This window comes from Cervus canadensis, chromosome 18, assembly GCF_019320065.1.
Source record: "Cervus canadensis isolate Bull #8, Minnesota chromosome 18, ASM1932006v1, whole genome shotgun sequence".
NCBI lineage: Eukaryota > Metazoa > Chordata > Mammalia > Artiodactyla > Cervidae > Cervus > Cervus canadensis.
Window position 1 is genome coordinate 50,052,787 of NC_057403.1, and position 17,575 is coordinate 50,070,361.

A 17,575-nucleotide genomic window follows, 5' to 3' on the forward strand; every position below is an offset into this window, starting at 1 on the left:
CATCAGGCACTCTGTCTATCAGATCTAGTCCCTTAAATCTATTTCTCACTTCCACTGTATAGTCATAAGGGATTTGACTTAGGTCATACCTGAATGGTCTAGTGGTTTTCCTTACTTTCTTCAATTTAAGTCTGAATTTGGCAATAAGGAGTTCATGATCTGAGCCACAGTCAACTCCCAGTCTTGTTTTTGCTGACTGTGTAGAGCTTCTTCATCTTTGGCTGCAAAGAATATAATCAATCTGATTTCGGTGTTGACCATCTGGTGATGTCCATGTGTAGAGTCTTCTCTTGTGTGTTGGAAAAGGGTGTTTGCCATGACCAGTGTGTTCTCTTGGCAAAACTCTTTTAGCCTTTGCCCTGTTTCATTCCGTACTCCAAGGCCAAATTTGCCTGTTACTCCAGGTGTTTCTTGACTTCCTACTTTTGCATTCCAGTCCCCTATAATGAAAAGGGCATCTTTTTTGGATGTTAGTTCTAAAAGGTCTTGTAGGTCTTCATAGAACCATCCAACTTCGGCTTCTTCAGTGTTCCTGGTTGGATTACTGTGATATTGAATGGTTTGCCTTGGAAACAGAGGTCATTCTGTCGTTTTTGAGATTGCATCCAAGTACTGCATTTCGGACTCTTTTGTTGACTATGATGGCTACTCTATTTCTTCTAAGAAATGTTCTTTTAAACATTTTCATGTTTAGCCCCTTCATCTATTCAGATATTAGCTAAAATATTACTTCCTCAAGATATGCATTCCCTGACCACGCAAGCAAAAGTCATCTTCCAGTCATCCTCTAAAACAGTGCCCTATTTTAATTTCCTACCTAGACTTATTACTAGCTGGTATTTTTCCTATATATTCCATGATGACTATTCCATTTCTTCTAAGGCATTCCTGCCCACAGTAGTAGATATAATGGTCATGAAATTTTCGGAAAACTCCTCAAGGCCAGGATTACAGGACCTGGGTTCCCAATTCATGCCCTACACCATTCTCCAAGGAAAACTGAAGTACCATCTTCCTCGTTACTTCTATTCCTCTTTTTCTTTGCATTAGAAGTTTGAGAGTCATCCTGGAAATATCCATGGCCTCTGCTCTCCACCAACAAAATAGCTCCTTAAGTCTTACTAACACTATGGCCTTCATATTTTTAAAATCCCTCTCCTCTATTGTCCATCCTCTCCCCATGCCTCAGGTCTTAATACCTGAGGTGTTTCCTGGTCCAATCATTATCAAATTCAAATACAATCCTGTTAACTCCCCAAACTAAAACCTCCACTGCCCCACTACACTCAGGAAGAAGCCCACACTACTTCCCATGGTAGCAAAGACCCTGTCTGCACAGCTGGATATGACCCACATTGCCAGTCTTAACTCTTTGTCTTGCACTTGGTGTACTCACAACATCAAGCTACCCCTGATTTCCTTAGGGATTCAATATTGGATATAACTCTACAAGAAAGCCTTCTAGGAACACCAACTCCTTTGACAATGTGTCAGCTGACCTTCTCAGTAGCTGTGTACAGATCCTTTTCTCTTTTGCTGGGGTGGAGGAGTCAGGGGGTGGTGAGGGGTTGTCCTATGTCATATTAAGTTAACCTAGTAGGCAATTCACATAAATACAATACTATATGGAATATGTCTCCCTCCTCTTCCTGCCCTCCACTTCCTTTTCTAGTCTCTTAATGTTAATGTAATCATAAATATATTTTCATATTATTTGACACAATCTTAAACAAGGTGTAATGTACTTTGCTTTTCCAATTAATACTATTTTGGAGATCATTATATCACTTCATATAGAACTATCATTCTTTTGAAAAACTGCAATGATAATTCTGATGTATGCATACCTAAATTTGCTCAGGCAATTTGTTGGTGGACACCTGGGCTGTTTCTGATCAAGCTGTGCTGCGAAGTGCAACATCTTCACACAAATGCATTTGAGCACAGCTGGAGAATATATTTCAAATTCTTAGGGATGGGATTGCAAGATCAAAGGCGAGGTGAATTTTAAATTTTGATATTGTAGTCAACCGAATTACTCCTCCCAACAACTCATTTCCCCTGTATTTGAATGTTAGGCCCTACACCTCTAGACTACGTGTTTGAGGACAGGCACCTCCCAGTATTCAAACCTGTCTGGCAGATTTGGCCCTCAATACATATTTGACTTAACGAATTTCATACCTCCCGGTGCAGAGCCTAAGGCTGGCATCTAGCAGACTCATCAGCTGTCTATTATAATTTCTCAATGATTAGACTTGCTAACATTTACTGAAGTCTATCAAACGTCGGTATCTGTGCAAAAAGTCTAACCTCCCACCTGCTTTTTCACTCACCTTCTTCCTCCGGGGAAGGGGGCGTGCTCAGTAGCACGACCCGCCCCTTCTGTGCTTTCGTTGGTGGAGCCCGACGCCCGTTACTGTCGAATCCCGGCTTAGCCACGCCTCCACGCCGTTCATCCGGCCGAGAGAGGGCGTGTCCATTGTCCCGTCGGAAAATCCAGGCTGTATCTTCTCGTGAGAATCGGGACCCGCTGGAGGACCGGAGCCGTGTGGGTGGAAGCGTGTTCCGCAGTTCCTTGGAGCCGGCGCACGCCGCGCCCCGCCTCCTCGGCCCGCAGGCTCTGCTCGAGTTCGCGGACGCGCGCGCGCGCACCCGTCAGAGCCTCGGTGTGGCCAGCGGGGACCGCGCGGGCAGAGGCTGGACTGCTGAGGTACGAGGGGCGGAGCCCGAACCGCCGCCGCCGCCACTGCTGCTGCCGCCGCCGCCGCCTGAGAGAAGCATGTCTGCAACTCGAGCTAAGAAAGTGAAGATGGCCACCAAATCATGCCCCGAGTGTGACCAACAGGTGGGCGCCGGGAGCCGGGCACCGAACACGCGGGCCAGCGGAGCGGGTGCGCGCGGGCAGGCGGCCGTTGCCCGTGGCCGTTGGCTGTGGAGAGGCCGCTTCGCCGGGGTCCCGGCGGCCGAGCGAGTGGGCCAGCCCTCGGGCTCTGTGGCCACCGCGGGAGCCCCAAACCGGCCCGGCCGAGCCGAGGGGTTGCCGGGGAAGCGCCCGGAGCCGCGGCCCGGCCGGTGTCCACCTAGCGGCGGTCAGACGGGCGAGTGTCTTGCCCTGTGGCTGGGCTGCGTGAGAGGGGGCGTGGGTTTATCCTAAGCCGACGGGGCGACCTGTCCGGAGCCTCCTCGAGGAGCCTGGCCGGCTCCGGTGACAGCGGCAGGAGTGTGGGGCAGCGGCCCAAGTGGACGAGAACGGTCCCTCAGCGCCCTGCTGCCCCGACGAGAGTGCCTGATGTGCAAACTCCCAAGTCAGGGCTCCTGGCTCCCAAATCCCCCTCCTGCCAGTCAGGGTTGCTTTGTTTCCATTTCAGATGTGTACGGTGGACCCCCCCAAACTGTCCCCGCCACCTGGACGGATGCTTAAATGTGACAGTAAGGCCCACAATGTAATAGTTATAAGTTTTGGCGAAATATGGAGTTTTCTTTCCTCTTAAAATATATTATTTTTGCCGTAAATAATCGTGAATCCTTTCTGTACATTGTTTTAAATGGAATATAATTGAATTACGTCCCCATTGAAGCCCTTGCTTTCTGGGCTCTTCTCACGTTCCCCTACCCGCCGCGGTATCCACTGTTAAAAATTTAGGATTTCTGCTTCCAGATCTTCTAAAAAATATGTATGTGGTTTTATGAATTTTAAATGACTGCTTTCCACACAGAATTAATGGTGTCACAGCTGTAATGTTTTAAATCTCATTTACTCTTTTAGTTTAAGAACGCCTCATTTTTCACCCGTTCCTCTAAAACCTTATAATCTAATGAGTTAAAACTCTCAGTTAAAGCATTAGTACTAGGGCCCTTGTTTCACGCCAACATGCTGATCTGGGTGTGTTTTTTCCTTTTCCACTGGGAGAATTTTTTCAAAATGACTACCTCTCTCCTCCCCCTTTCTTTTTTTTTTCTTTCTTTTTAAAATGAGGAGTAATTTGAAATGGCTGAAGATTCTTTTAATGAGCTGATTATAGAGCATTCTTTAAGGAGCAAACTTAAAGATTGAGCAAATCTTTTAACAGAAAATGTTACATGTTTTATTTAGTGTCTTTTATGGGTTAATGGTAGATGTACTGATTAGAGGAAGACTGTGCAAGGAAAATTATGGTTTATTGATTTTATGATTTATTGAATATGCATTTTAAAAGCAGTTTAGCCATGTTTTCCAAACCAAAGTTAAATTTCCATTCTTACCATTGAACTAAATTTGTAAAATTCTGAAAAAATTGGACTTCTTTATTTAAGTCTCCTTGTCGAAGATTATTTCAATATTTAAATCATTTCCATTTGTTCCAATTAATTATGCACAATTCTAAGGTTTACATGGTATGCATTATGCATTCCAGTGTCTATAGGACATCAATTAGTGTGAATCATGACCTTGCAGTACCTGGCATAAAGTAACCTTAACCTGTTTTGAATATCCTGGTTGAAGAAAGAGGAAAGGATTGTAAACTTGTAGGAGTCTTTCTATCTGTTCATCAAAACGTGATCAGCATTTTATTTGGAAATACCGTATTTCATTTTGTTTGTTAACACACACAACCCTTCTCTCCCAGCTCCCGTAACAAAATACTGTAGATTGGGTAGCTCAAACAGCAGTAATTTATTTTGTTATAGTTCTGGAGGCTGGAAGCCCCAAGATCCTGGCAGAAAAGAGAGCTTTCTGCTTTTCAAAGGACACTAATGCCATCATGAGGGCCCCACCCTCATGAACTCATCTAAACCTAATTATCTCATCTCCAAAAACCATTACATTGAGGAGTTGGGGCTTTAACAGATGAATTTATTGCTGGGATGTTTTTGGCGGGGTGGGGACACAATTCATTGCATAGCAAGCTACAACATAATTTAAAATGTTTATGTTGTCTTTTATTCTGAATACTTAAGATAACTAAGATAACTTAAATGATGACTAATTCAAATTTTGGTAATTCTTAAAAGCTATTTGTCTTTTACTAACTCAATTGAAGAAAATAATAGATTAATTTTAGCTTTCTAATTATTTGAAAGTACAGATTTCTTATAAATGAGCAAAATTATAACCCCGAAAGCCATTTTAAAAAAACTTAAAAAAAAAATACTGCTGTTATTCTAAGTTGCCTGGTTAACATTAAATTACAATTTAGATACAGTTTATAAGCATAAATGTAAAATCTTTAAAGTTTGAGGAAGTTGCCTCAGCTGAGTAGATTTACACATGTTCTGTATGTGTAAGTTTAAAAACAGGTACAGAGATCAGTAAACAACAAAGACCTAGATTTTCAGTTGCTTTATAACATCCCCTTTTACATGCCTCTATTGAAAATATAGTTCTGAAACATCTAAACCACTATACTTTTCATTTTTAACGGGTTTCACATCCACTAATTCAAATTACTGAGCCATTTTGAGTATAGTAGTAGTCAAGATCCTTTTTATTTTTCTGGTGTCTTTGGTGTATGTTTCTGTTTTTGCATTTTTGTTTTCTTCTTTATTGGATCAGCTTTTCCCCCTTTTTTGGAAAAAAGTTTTAGAAAATTTTATGTGACCTTTAGCAAATATGTCTGCTATAGGTAACTTTCCCCTTAGCAACAAAGAATATAGATGTATTCTCCATAAAGTGGTTATTTTTTGAGCTTTTTTAAATCAGTGAAACAATATAGGGAGGGCCAGAATTTTGTCTCCATAAAGTGGTTATTTTTCGAGCTTTTTTAAATCAGTGAAACAATATAGGGAGGGCCAGAATTTTGTTTTGTGCAGTTTTTTTTAAAGCTTGTCTTACTTGTAAAACATGTGCAAACAATCCAAATACCTGTTTTTCAAGGAATAAATTGATTCACAAGCCATCAGTAAGCAAAACTGAATTTTTTTCTTCCATTTTAAAATCCTGAAAGTATAGCATTAGAACTTTCATTACTGTTGTTTTTGGCATTGCAACTGAAATTTGAAGGAAGTTTAGATTTTTTTAAAAAATCTAAATTATACAATAATTTAAAGAGACTAATATTACTGAAGTTGGCCACCCTGCTTAATAATTCTTTTTACAGGATCTGTATTGTGGTGGTGGTTAGTTGGCTTTTTTCCAGGGTTGGTGTGAGGGAAAGGAACTTTCCATTTTCAAAAGGCCTTTAGGGTGATTTAGCTCAGGCACCTAAATGTTCCTTGCACATAAGATGCTTTCATTAAGGGATGTAAATCAGCCTATCGATTGTGTTAGTCATCCGAAAGCCAAATGTTAAATTTCTCATCTAACTGTAGCACTCTGTTATTTCTGGATTGGGTTGATGTATTTTTTGTGTATAAGACACAGAATTAAATTTCAATTTGTTGAGTTTCAGTAGCTGAAAGAAAATGGCTGTTGAGTAGCAAAGGATCTGTTGAATAAGAACATCGTGTTCTGTTGTTTTTTGGGTAGCATTAACTTAAAACAATTTATATTACTGCGTATGCCCTTAATGATGTGTTTAAGTGTAAAGGAAATGAGTCAGTACCTTTGAGCTTGGTTTCTATGAAGATGTGAAATTTTAAAATGACAAAACTTATCTATTTTAGGCATATTTTTCACTAATAAGAAATGTAACATTACATTTTCTGCCATTTTTTGAAAGAATCTCATTATATTCTTGATAAAGGAACCTGTTAGACATACTAGAGTTTATTTTTGATTATTTTGATTATTTTTGTAGAATTCATTGTTATTTTTCATGAGTACACAACAGAGTTCTTTCTTTAGTATTTTTACTGCAAAGAAAAGGAATTCTCCCCAAATTATGATTTAGCTTATTTAGATCAAATATTTATATTCTAGAATATGAGGCATTCTGTACATAAATGGATGAAAGCTTTATAATCATAATTAAACTTTTACAGCAAATGGAATTTATCTTACAAACCGGAATTGTAATTACTATTTTGTGAGTACTTTTTGTTGAGATTAATTTCTGGTCCTTAGTGAATGTGTCCCCAGTCCAAGGAACATTAAGGTTAATATTAGTGAAACAATTGTAGAGGAAAATCTAAAACTTTTTTCAGTAATATTTGACTTAAAAAAAACATATGAAATGGAGAAAGGAGCCTCTTGTAAAAATATTTTATAGATTTAGAAACAGAAGCCTGGAGAATTTAAGTGTTTTATCAAACTTCCTTCCTGGACCTGAGATTATTAAAATCCTAGATCTCAACTCCTGCTTTGTCCTACATTTTTTGTTGTTTATACTGTACTTTTGCCCCTCAAACTGGTTGTTGTAAACTATTTTGTTTTCCTGTCAGTAGTAATTGGCATCTTACCCTCTCATGTTGGAACCTGGGTTGTTTTCATTTCTTTACCCTCTGAAATGTCTTATAGATCTACCTTTTCACTATTTCTAATCTCCTTATTCCAGTGGGGCCCTCAAAATGTTATGCTGGGATTACGTTAATGACTTCCCAACCATGCCCCCCCAATATATTATCAACTGCTGTTAAACTATTATCAACTGCTGTTAAACTAATATTTTAGGAAATGACACCTTTTTTCCAATATATTTTCCTTGGCTCTGATCAATCCTATTGTGGTTTTCTGTTGTTCACTTACATCAGCACACTTTTATTGTGTATTTGCTGTAGTCTTCGTGTTGTAATGCATTAGTAGAATGTGAAGATGTAGAGGACCCAATACCTATCTCATCATTTATTGTAAGGAGGTGGGGTTTAAATAAACCCATGATTCCTGTTTCAGGTAACTTATCATTCAGCTCAAGAAGCTAAATAAACACTAAGAAGTTTAACAACAGAAAAGTAGTAATAATAAATTGTGCTTTTTTTTTTTTTTTGTCTGTAGGTTCCTGTTGCATGTAAATCATGTCCCTGTGGTTACATATTTATTAGCAGAAAACTTTTAAATGCAAAACACCCAGAAAAATCACCATCTTCTACAGGTAATTGTGAGAGTTTACCATATTTTTAGCTTTTCAATGTAGAAAATTAAAATTAGTTTTTGTGAATTTACTATTCAATTTTTGTTGAATTTAAATAAAATCTATTGAAGTATGTGTTTGGTTTTTATTAGCTATTGGAAATAGGCTTTATGACATTAATATGCCATTCATTCTAATTTAAATGTTAATTCACCAATGCTGGTAAAGCTTGTGACAGATTTTCTGTTTGTTTTTGGAGGATGAAGAGCCACTGAAGGGCTTAGGGAGTGACCTAATTTGATTTAAGAAAAATTTTTTTTAATGTTTAATAAAGGTATAATTGACATCCAATAAATTGCACATATTTGAAGTGTATCTTTGATAAGTTTTGTTTACACTAATCAAACAATTACCACAATGAAGATAATGAATATGTCCATCATTCCCATAAGTTTTCTAGTTCCTCTCTGTGATCTAGCCATCTTATTTCCCCTTGCCTCAGATAACCACTGATCTGCTGTTACTGTTTTAGAACTTTGTATTATATAAATGGAATCATATAGTATGTACTCATTTGCCTGGCTGCTTTCACTGAGCATGATTTAAGATTCAGCCATATTGTTATATATGTCAATAAGAATTCATTCCTTTTTATTGTTTAGTTTTAGTAGTATTCTTTGTGTGGATATGCCACAATTTGTTTATCTGTTTACTGCTTGATAGACATTTGGTTTTTCCCCTCATAATGCTGGTAAAATTTGTAACAACTTTAATTTTTTTTAAACTGGTGGCTGAAAAATATACAACCTGATTTTGATGTGAATATAATTTTTAGACACATTGATTATTCTTTGTTATTCCCTGATATATCTAAAAATTTTTTTTGTTTGAATTTTATCTTCCCATTAATATAGACAGATTGGGTGTATTCAGTGGATATATTTATTAAAAATGAAATTTTGTCATCTTTGATAAAATAAAAGAAGTTTGTATGTTTTTGAACCCCAAATAAGAGTATATTGATTACAGATGTATATGTGAGCACCTGCTGTATGCTAGGCACTGTTCTAAGCCTTGGGTCTAAAGTAGTGAATCAATCTACTGTCAAGGCAGGTTCACTGCTGTCATAGATATTACTACATTCCTGTGGGCAGGAAATAGAGAACAAATAGGGAGAATATCAACTTGTAATAAATGCCTTGTAAGGAATTAAAATAGAGTGCTATGGTGTCTGACTGTAAGACTGCTTTTGGCTTAGTGATTGGGGGCTTCTCTGTTCAGTTCAGTCCAGTCAGTCAGTTGTGTCTGACTCTTTGTGACCCCATGTGACCCCATGGACTGTAGCACACCAGGCTTCCCTGTCCATCACCAACTCCCAAAGCCCACTCAAACTCATGTTCATCGCGTCGGTGATGCCATCCAACCATCTCATCCTCTGTTGTTCCCTCTTCCTCCCACCTTCAGGGTGGGAGGGGTCAGCATCAGGGTCTCTTCCAGTGAGTCGCTTCTTTGCATCAGGTAGACGAAGTATTGGAGTTTCAGCATCAGTCCTTCAAATGAATATTTAGGACTGATTTCCTTTAGGATTGACAGGCTGGATCTCCTTGCTGTCCAAGGGACTCTCAAGAGTCTTCTGCAACACCACAGTTCAAAAGCATCAATTCTTCAGTTCTCAGCTTTCTTTATAGTCCAGCTCTCATATCCATACATGACTATTGGAAAAACCATAGCTTTGACTAGACAAACCTTTGTGGGTAAAGTAATGTCTCTGCTTTTTAATACGCACTCTGGGTTGGTCATGGCTTTTCTTCCAAGAAGCAAGCATCTTTTAATTTCATGGTTGCAGTCACCATCTACAGTGATTTTGGAGCCCAAAAAATAAGGTTTCTCACTGTTCCCATTGTTTCCCCATCTGTTTGTCAGGAAGTGATGGGACCAGATGCCATGATCTTAATTTTCTGAATGTTGAGTTTTAAGCCAACTTTTTCATTCTCCTCTTTCATTTTCATCAAGAGGCTCTCTAGTTCTTCTTTGCTTTCTGCCGTAAGGGTGGTGTCATCTGCATATCTGAGGTTATTGATATTTCTCCCGGCAGTCTTGACTCCAGCTTGTGCTTCATCCAGCCCAGCGTTTCTCATGATGTACTCTGCATATAAGTTTAAGCAGGGTGACAATAATAGGGCTTCTCTGAGAGGTGACATTTTAAGCTGAGACTGAATAGGAACACGGCAGCGGGGTAGTATCCATGAAGAAGACCATTCTTGACAGAAATTGCAATTGCAAAAATTCTAAGGTTGTTAAAAGTTTGATATATTTTAGGAACAGAAGGGCCTGCATGGTTGCAATGTAGACAGTAAAACCAGGAGAATGTTTGAGATGAGGCCAGAGGGATAAACAAGGGCCAGATTATTTAAGGCTTTTAAACTAGAGTAAGATTTTGGTTTTTGTTCTTAGCATGTGAGAAGAAATTATCCCTGGGAGGTGGAATGAGGCTAGGGGACGGTGCCATGCTTTGATTTGCCTTTTAGAAAGATCATTCTGACTACTATATAGAGAATAGTTTGTGGGGTTACAAGATGGAAGTGAGCTCTTGAAGTATGTTAACTGAGTAAGGGCGCTGGATTAGACAAAGAATAGTTATAGTAGGAGATGATTCAAGGATTAATTATATTTATGTCTGTGGGAGGCCTATTTATCCTAGGTCTATGGAGAGATGGGTGGAAAGTTGTTTATTTTTTTTTTTAAGATTATTTCCTTCCTTCATTTTTTTAATAATTATATTTATTTTTAATTGATTTAGTGATTGCTTTAGAATATTGGTTTGGTTTCTGTCATACAACAAGATGAATTAACCGTAGGTGTATATATGTTCCCTCCCTCTTGAACCTCCTTCCCTCCCTATCCCACCCCTCTAGGTTATTACAGAGCCCCAGTTTGAGTTCCCTGAGTCATACAACAAGTTTCCATTGCCTTCTATTTACATATGTTAGTGTATATGCTTCCGTGCTACCCTCTCTATTCATCTTGCCCTCTCCTTCCTCTCCCCTGCTCTTGTCCATAAGTCTGTTCTCTATGTCTGTGTCTCCATTATTGCCCTGCAAATAGTTTCATCAGTACCATCTTTATAGATTCCATATATATGTGTTAATATATGATATTTGTTTTTCTGCTTCTGACTTACTTCACTCTGTATAATAGGTTCATCCACCTCATTAGAACTGACTCAAATGCATTCCTGTTTATGGCTGAGAAGTATTCCATTGTATATATGTATCACAGCTTCTTTGTTCATTCATCTGTTATTGGACATCTCTTGTGTCCTAGCTATTGTAAATAGTGCTACAATGAACATTGAAATACATGTGGTTTTTTTTTGGTGTTGGTTTCCTCAGGGTATATGCCTAGAAGTGGTAATTGCTTGGTCGTATGGTAGTTTTATTCCTAGTTTTTTAAGGAATCAACATACTGTTTTCAGAAAGTTGTTTTAATTCCATTTCTGCCTCTGAGTTTGCTCCTTTTCAACATGCTAATGGATTTACTACTAATTCATTAGTTCTTAAAGACTTGCTGGATAGGGTTATATAGGATTGGGTTATATAGGGTTATATGGAGTCAGTTATATAGGAGAGAGCTTGTTAAAAATCGATTCCTGGTTCTTGCTTCCTAAGAGTTTGATTCAAGGAATGGAAACTCTGGAATGATTCACTCAGTAGATTTGCTGGGGAGGCATGTCAACTCATTTCTGAGTCTCCAAAATGAGTAAGACATGTCCATGCTGTTAGTGGGACAAGTATGTTTATTTTATTTTATTTATTTATTTTTTATTTTTATTTTTTTCATTTATTTTTATTAGTTGGAGGCTAATTGCTTTACAATATTGTAGTGGTTTTTGTCATACATTGACATGAATCAGCCATGGAGTTACATGTATTCCCCATCCCGATCCCCCCTCCCACCTCCCTCTCCACCCGATTCCTCTGGGTCTTCCCAGTGCACCAGGCCCGAGCACTTGTCTCATGCATCCATCCTGGGCTGGTGATCTGTTTCACCATAGATAATATACATGCTGTTCTCTCGAAACATCCCACCCTCGCCTTCTCCCACAGAGTCCAAAAGTCTGTTCTGTACATCTGTGTCTCTTTTTCTGTTTTGCATATAGGGTTATCATTACCATCTTTCTAAATTCCATATATATGTGTTAGTATGCTGTAATGTTCTTTATCTTTCTGGCTTACTTCACTCTGTATAATGGGCTCCAGTTTCTTCCATCTCATTAGAACTGATTCAAATGAATTCTTTTTAACGGCTGAGTAATATTCCATGGTGTATATGTACCACAGCTTCCTTATCCATTCATCTGCTGATGGGCATCTAGGTTGCTTCCATGTCCTGGCTATTATAAACAGTGCTGTGATGAACATTGGGGTACACGTTGTCTCTTTCAGATCTGGTTTCCTCAGTGTGTATGCCCAGAAGTGGTATTGCTGGGTCATATGGTAGTTCTATTTCCAGTTTTTTAAGGAATCTCCACACTGTTCTCCATAGTGTTTATTTTATTTTTACTCAACAAATATTTTTGAGATCCTTCTGTATACCAGTTATTCAGGTGAGAAATGAGGTAAGGTAGAAATGTAATGAGAACAGTGAAAAGGGTCAGATACTACAAGTGTTTAGAAGTTAGAATCAACTGAAGGAGAGGGAAGGCTTTAGAATGACTCCCAAATTTCTTATTGTGATTAGTGGTTAGAAAGGGAAGATAAAAGGGAAGACAAGTTTTGAGGGAAAGATGAAGAAACTAGATTTGGATATAGTTGTGAAATACCATCTATGTAAACTTTTTTTTTTTCCCCAGTTGGAGATATAATCTGAAGCTCAGGGAGTAGCCTTAACTAGAGATAAAGGTTTCAAATAATCATGGTTGTTGACATCATGGGAATGGATGAGCTAGTTTTACAGTCTATAGGGAAGGAAGAGAACTCTGGCAGACTCCAGTCTTTATGGGTAGAAGTAGGTAGGGAGGTCCTGTCAACTGAGAAAAAGTGTCAGCTGTAGGAGAACAGCCAACAGTGGTTTTTACATGAGTCAGGGTGATAAGTGAGAAGCAATTCATTATTATTTTACATTTGGCATTTCCTAAGATTCTGTTGTTTCATAAATTAGAGTAGCCTTGTGGCCTTGAGGTGCAGATGAAACGTTGAAGCCTAGAAATCCTAGGGAGGAGGAAGAAGAAGAACCAGCAAAATAAACAGAAAGAATAGAAAGGACGGAGAAATATCAGGGATAGACTTTGCTATCTAACAGGCAAGTTGGGCCATGGAGTACAAAACAAAGCAGGGCAAAGGCTGACAGAGAACACACTGCTCATAGCAAACACCCTCTTCCAACAATAACAAGAGATGACTCTACACATGGATGTCACCAGATGGTCAATACTGAAATCACATTAATTATATTCTTTGCAGCTGCAGGTGGAGCAGCTCTATAGTCAGCAAAAACAGGACTGGGAGCTGACTGGCTCGATCATGAACTCCTTATTGTCAAATTCAGACTTAAATTGAAGAAAAGTAGGGAAAACCACTAGACCATTCAGGTATGACTTAAATCCCTTGTGATTATACAGTGGAAGTGACAAATAGATTCAAGAGATTAGATCTGATAGAGTGCCAGAAGAACTATGACAGAGCTTTGTAACATTGTACAGGAGATGGTGATCAAAACCATCCTCAAGAAAAAGAAATGGAAAAGGCAAAATGGTCGTCTTAGGACACCTTACAAATAGCTGAGAAAAGAAGAGAAGTGAAAGGCAAAGGAGAAAAGGAAAGACACATGCAGAGTTGCAAAGAATAGCAAGGAGAGATAAGAACGCTTTCTTAAGTGAACAATGCAAAGAAATAGAGGAAAACAGTAGAATGGGAATGACTAGAGATCTCTTCAAAAAAGTTAGAGATACCAAGGGAACATTTCATGCAAAGATAGGACACGATAAAGGACAGAAATGGTATGGACCTAACAGAAGCAGAAAATATTAAGAAGAGGTGGCAAGAATACACAGAAGAACTATACAAAAAAGATCTTAATGACCCGGACAACTGCGTTGGTGTGATCACTAACTGAGAGCCAGACATCCTGGAGTGTGAATGAAGTCAGGTGGGCCTTAGGAAGCATTAGTACAAACAAAGCTAGTGGAAGTGATGGAATTCCAGCTGAGCTATTTCAGACCCTAAAAGATGAGGCTATGAAAGTGCTGCACTCAATATGCCAGCAAATTTCGAAAACACAGCAGTGGCTACAGGACTAGAAAAAGTTACTTTTCATTCCAGTTCCAAAAATGGGCAATGCCAAAGAATGTTCAGGCTACCATACAGTTGCACTCATTTCGCAAGGTAATGCTCAAAATCTTTCAAGCTAGGCTTCAACAGTTCGTGAACTGAGAACTTTCAGATGTACAAGCTAGATTTAGAAAAGGCAGATGCTTTCCAATTTTGGTGCTGGAGAAGAGAGTTCCTTGGACTGCAAGGAGATCAAACCAGTCAATCCTAAAGGAAATGAACTCTGAATATTCATTTGAAGGACTCATACAGAAGCTCCAATACTTTGACCATCCAATGCAGAGAGCTGACTCATTAGAAGAGACCCTGATGCTCGAAAAGATTGAAGGCAGGAGAAGGGGGGACAGAGGATGAGATGGTTGGATGTCATCAACTGACTCAATGGACATGAGTTTGAGCAAACTCTGGGAGATAGTGAAGGACAGGGAAACCGGGTGTGCTGCAGTCCATGGGGTTGCAAAGAGTTGGACATGACTGAGCAACTGAACAAGCTATGCTATAGAACCAGAGGAGGAAAGGGTTTTAAGAAGGGCTGTTGTTTAGTCCATAACTTGTGTCCAACTCTGCAACCCCTTGGACTGTATAGCCCACCAGGCTCCTCTGCTTATGGGATTTCACAGGCAAGAATCTTGGAATGGGTTGCCATTTCCTCCTCCAGGGATCAAACCCACATCTCCTTCATTTAACAGGCAGATTCTTTATCACTGAGCCACCAGGGAAGCCCTTAAGGACTAACAGTAATCAGAGCCTGGAAATCAGTTTGGTATAGTACAGACATGAGCTATATGTTGTTACATGGAAGATCTGGCTTCAGATTCAGATTCTAGTTTGGTAAGTGTAACAGATTAATTAACCTCCATGAGCAGCTGCTGTTTACTTGTATATACATAGATTTATAGTACCAACCTTAGAGGACTGAAGTGTAGATGAAGTGCATATGAAAATGTCTAATGTAAAGAACTATCACACAATTGGATTCATCTCACATGCTAGTAAAGTAATGCTCAAAATTCTCCAGGCCAGGCTTCAACAATATGTGAACTGTGAACTTCCAGATGTTCAAGCTGAATTTAGAAAAGGCAGAGGAACCAGAGATCAAATTGTCAACATCTGCTGGATCATCGAAAAAGCAAAAGAGTTCCAGAAAAACATCGATTTCTGCTTCATTGACTATGCCAAAGCCTTTGACAGTGTGGATCACAACAAACTGTGGAAATTTCTTCAAGAGATGGGAATACCAGACCACCTGACCTGCCTCTTGAGAAATCCGTATGCAGGTCAGGAAGCAACAGTTAGAAATGGACATGGACCAACAGACTGGTTCCAAATAGGAAAAGGGGTACATCAAGACTATATTTTGTCACCCTGCTTATTTAATTTATATGCCAAGTATATCATGAGAAACACTGGGCTGGATGAAGCACAAGCTGGAATCAAGATTGCCGGGAGAAATATCAATAACCTCAGATGTGCAGATGATACCATCCTTGTGGCAGAGAACGAAGAAGAACTAAAAAGCCTCTTGATGAAAGTGAAAGAGGAGAGTGAAAAAGTTGGCTTAAAGCTCAACATTCAGAAAACTAAGATCATGGCATCCGGTCCCATCACTTCATGGGAAATAGGTGGGGAAACAGTGGAAACAGTGGCAGACTTTATTTTGGGGGCTCCGAAATCACTGCAGATGGTGACTGCAGCCATGAAATTAAAAGACACTCCTTGGAAGGAAAGTTATGACCAACCTAGACAGCATATTAAAAAGCAGAGACATTAGTTTGCCACCAAAGGTCCATGTAGTCAAAGCTATGGTTTTTCCAGCAGTCATGTATGGATGTGAGAGTTGGACTATATAGAAAGTTGAGCACCAAAGAATTGATGCTTTTGAATTGTGGTGTTGGAGAAGACTCAGAGTCCCTTGGACTGCAAGGAAATCCAACCAGTCCATCCTAAAGGAAATCAGTCCTGAGTGTTCTTTGGAAGGACTGACATTGAAGCTGAAGCTCTAGTACTTTGGCCACCTGATGCGAAGAACTGACTCATTTGAAAAGACCCTGATGCTGGGAAGGACTGACGGCAGGAGGAGAAGCGGACAACAGAGAATGAGATGGTTGGATGGCATCACCGACTCAATGGATATGAGTTTGGGTAAACTCCAGGAATTGGTGATGGACAGGGAGGCCTGACGTGCTGCAGTCCATGGGGTCGCAAAGAGTAGGACATGACTGAACAACTGAACTGAACTGAAATTGAAGTCACTCAGTCGTGTCCAACTCTTTGTGACTCCGCGGACTGTAGCCTACCAGGCTCCTCCCTCCATGGGATTCTCTAGGCAAGAATACTAAAGTGGGTTGCCATTTCCTTCTCCAGGGCATCTTCCCAACTCAGGGATCAAACCCGGGTCTCCCGCATTGCGGGCAGACGCTTTAACCTCTGAGCCACCAGGGAAGCCCAACTGAACTGAATGTAAAGAAAGCTAGATATGTTATACGTACATAAATACTAATTTTTATAATTAAATTTCTTAAAAGTAAGATTTGCCTTGGCTAGTCCATTATGTATAGGGAATTGAGATGAGTTTAATTTTTAAAAAAATCTCCCCAGTTTTATCAAGTTTTAATGAATGTTGTCAGTAGGATCTAGAACATTTCAGTTTTAATTAGCAGAGAATTTATAGGAGAAATGAAAATGGCTAATATATACCTGTAAAGATAATACTGACAAGCAGTTTTTGGTGAGAATAAGCTCAGTTTGTTCCAAATCTTTAAATTTGGTTTTTCACATGGGTGTTCTGGATGGTTTAGTGCATCAAGAGTGCTATTTTGCACTTAATAGCAATGGATATACCTTTTCCCTTTATACACTTTTTGTTTTAAAAACTGTAAAGAAAAAATAAACTGGAAGTCTAAATGAGATACTAGTTTATAGAAGACTTCCTCTAAAGGTAAAGAAAAAGACTGAAAACAATAAGATATTGGGATAGCTCAATAATACTTAACTGTTAATTTCTCATTGAGTACAAGCTTTAGGTTAAGCAACAACCTCCCCATTTTTACTGGGGGAAGGAACAAAGGGATAGAAATATTAAACCTAATTTTTAAATTATTCTCTAAGTTCACAGGGAAGGGCTGATAAGTAAGCAAAATCTACAAATTGCGTACTGACTTTTGTTAAGAAAGAAAAATGGAGAAATGATTATCACTAGTACCTTTGGGAAATCCAAAGTCACGCAACATTAATTCAGTAGTAAGTTATCCTTAACTCTGAATTACTTGACAGTGAAGATTTGGTATTGTTATTTCAGAAAAATTGTTCATTACAATT

At 39.1% G+C, this 17,575-nt stretch overlaps 1 protein-coding gene across 1 annotated transcript in view; it reads left to right on the forward strand.

The window, feature by feature from the left end:
• The first annotated feature begins 2,555 nt into the window (after positions 1 to 2,555).
• The window catches only part of C18H16orf87 (chromosome 18 C16orf87 homolog), a 34,136-nt gene continuing 19,116 nt past the window's right edge, over positions 2,556 to 17,575 (forward strand). Inside the window, exons 1-2 of the mRNA XM_043436867.1 lie at positions 2,556 to 2,848; positions 7,853 to 7,949. Of these exons, the coding sequence (XP_043292802.1) occupies positions 2,783 to 2,848; positions 7,853 to 7,949 (163 nt within the window). The 5' untranslated portion in view covers positions 2,556 to 2,782. The remainder of the gene's footprint in view (positions 2,849 to 7,852; positions 7,950 to 17,575) is intronic.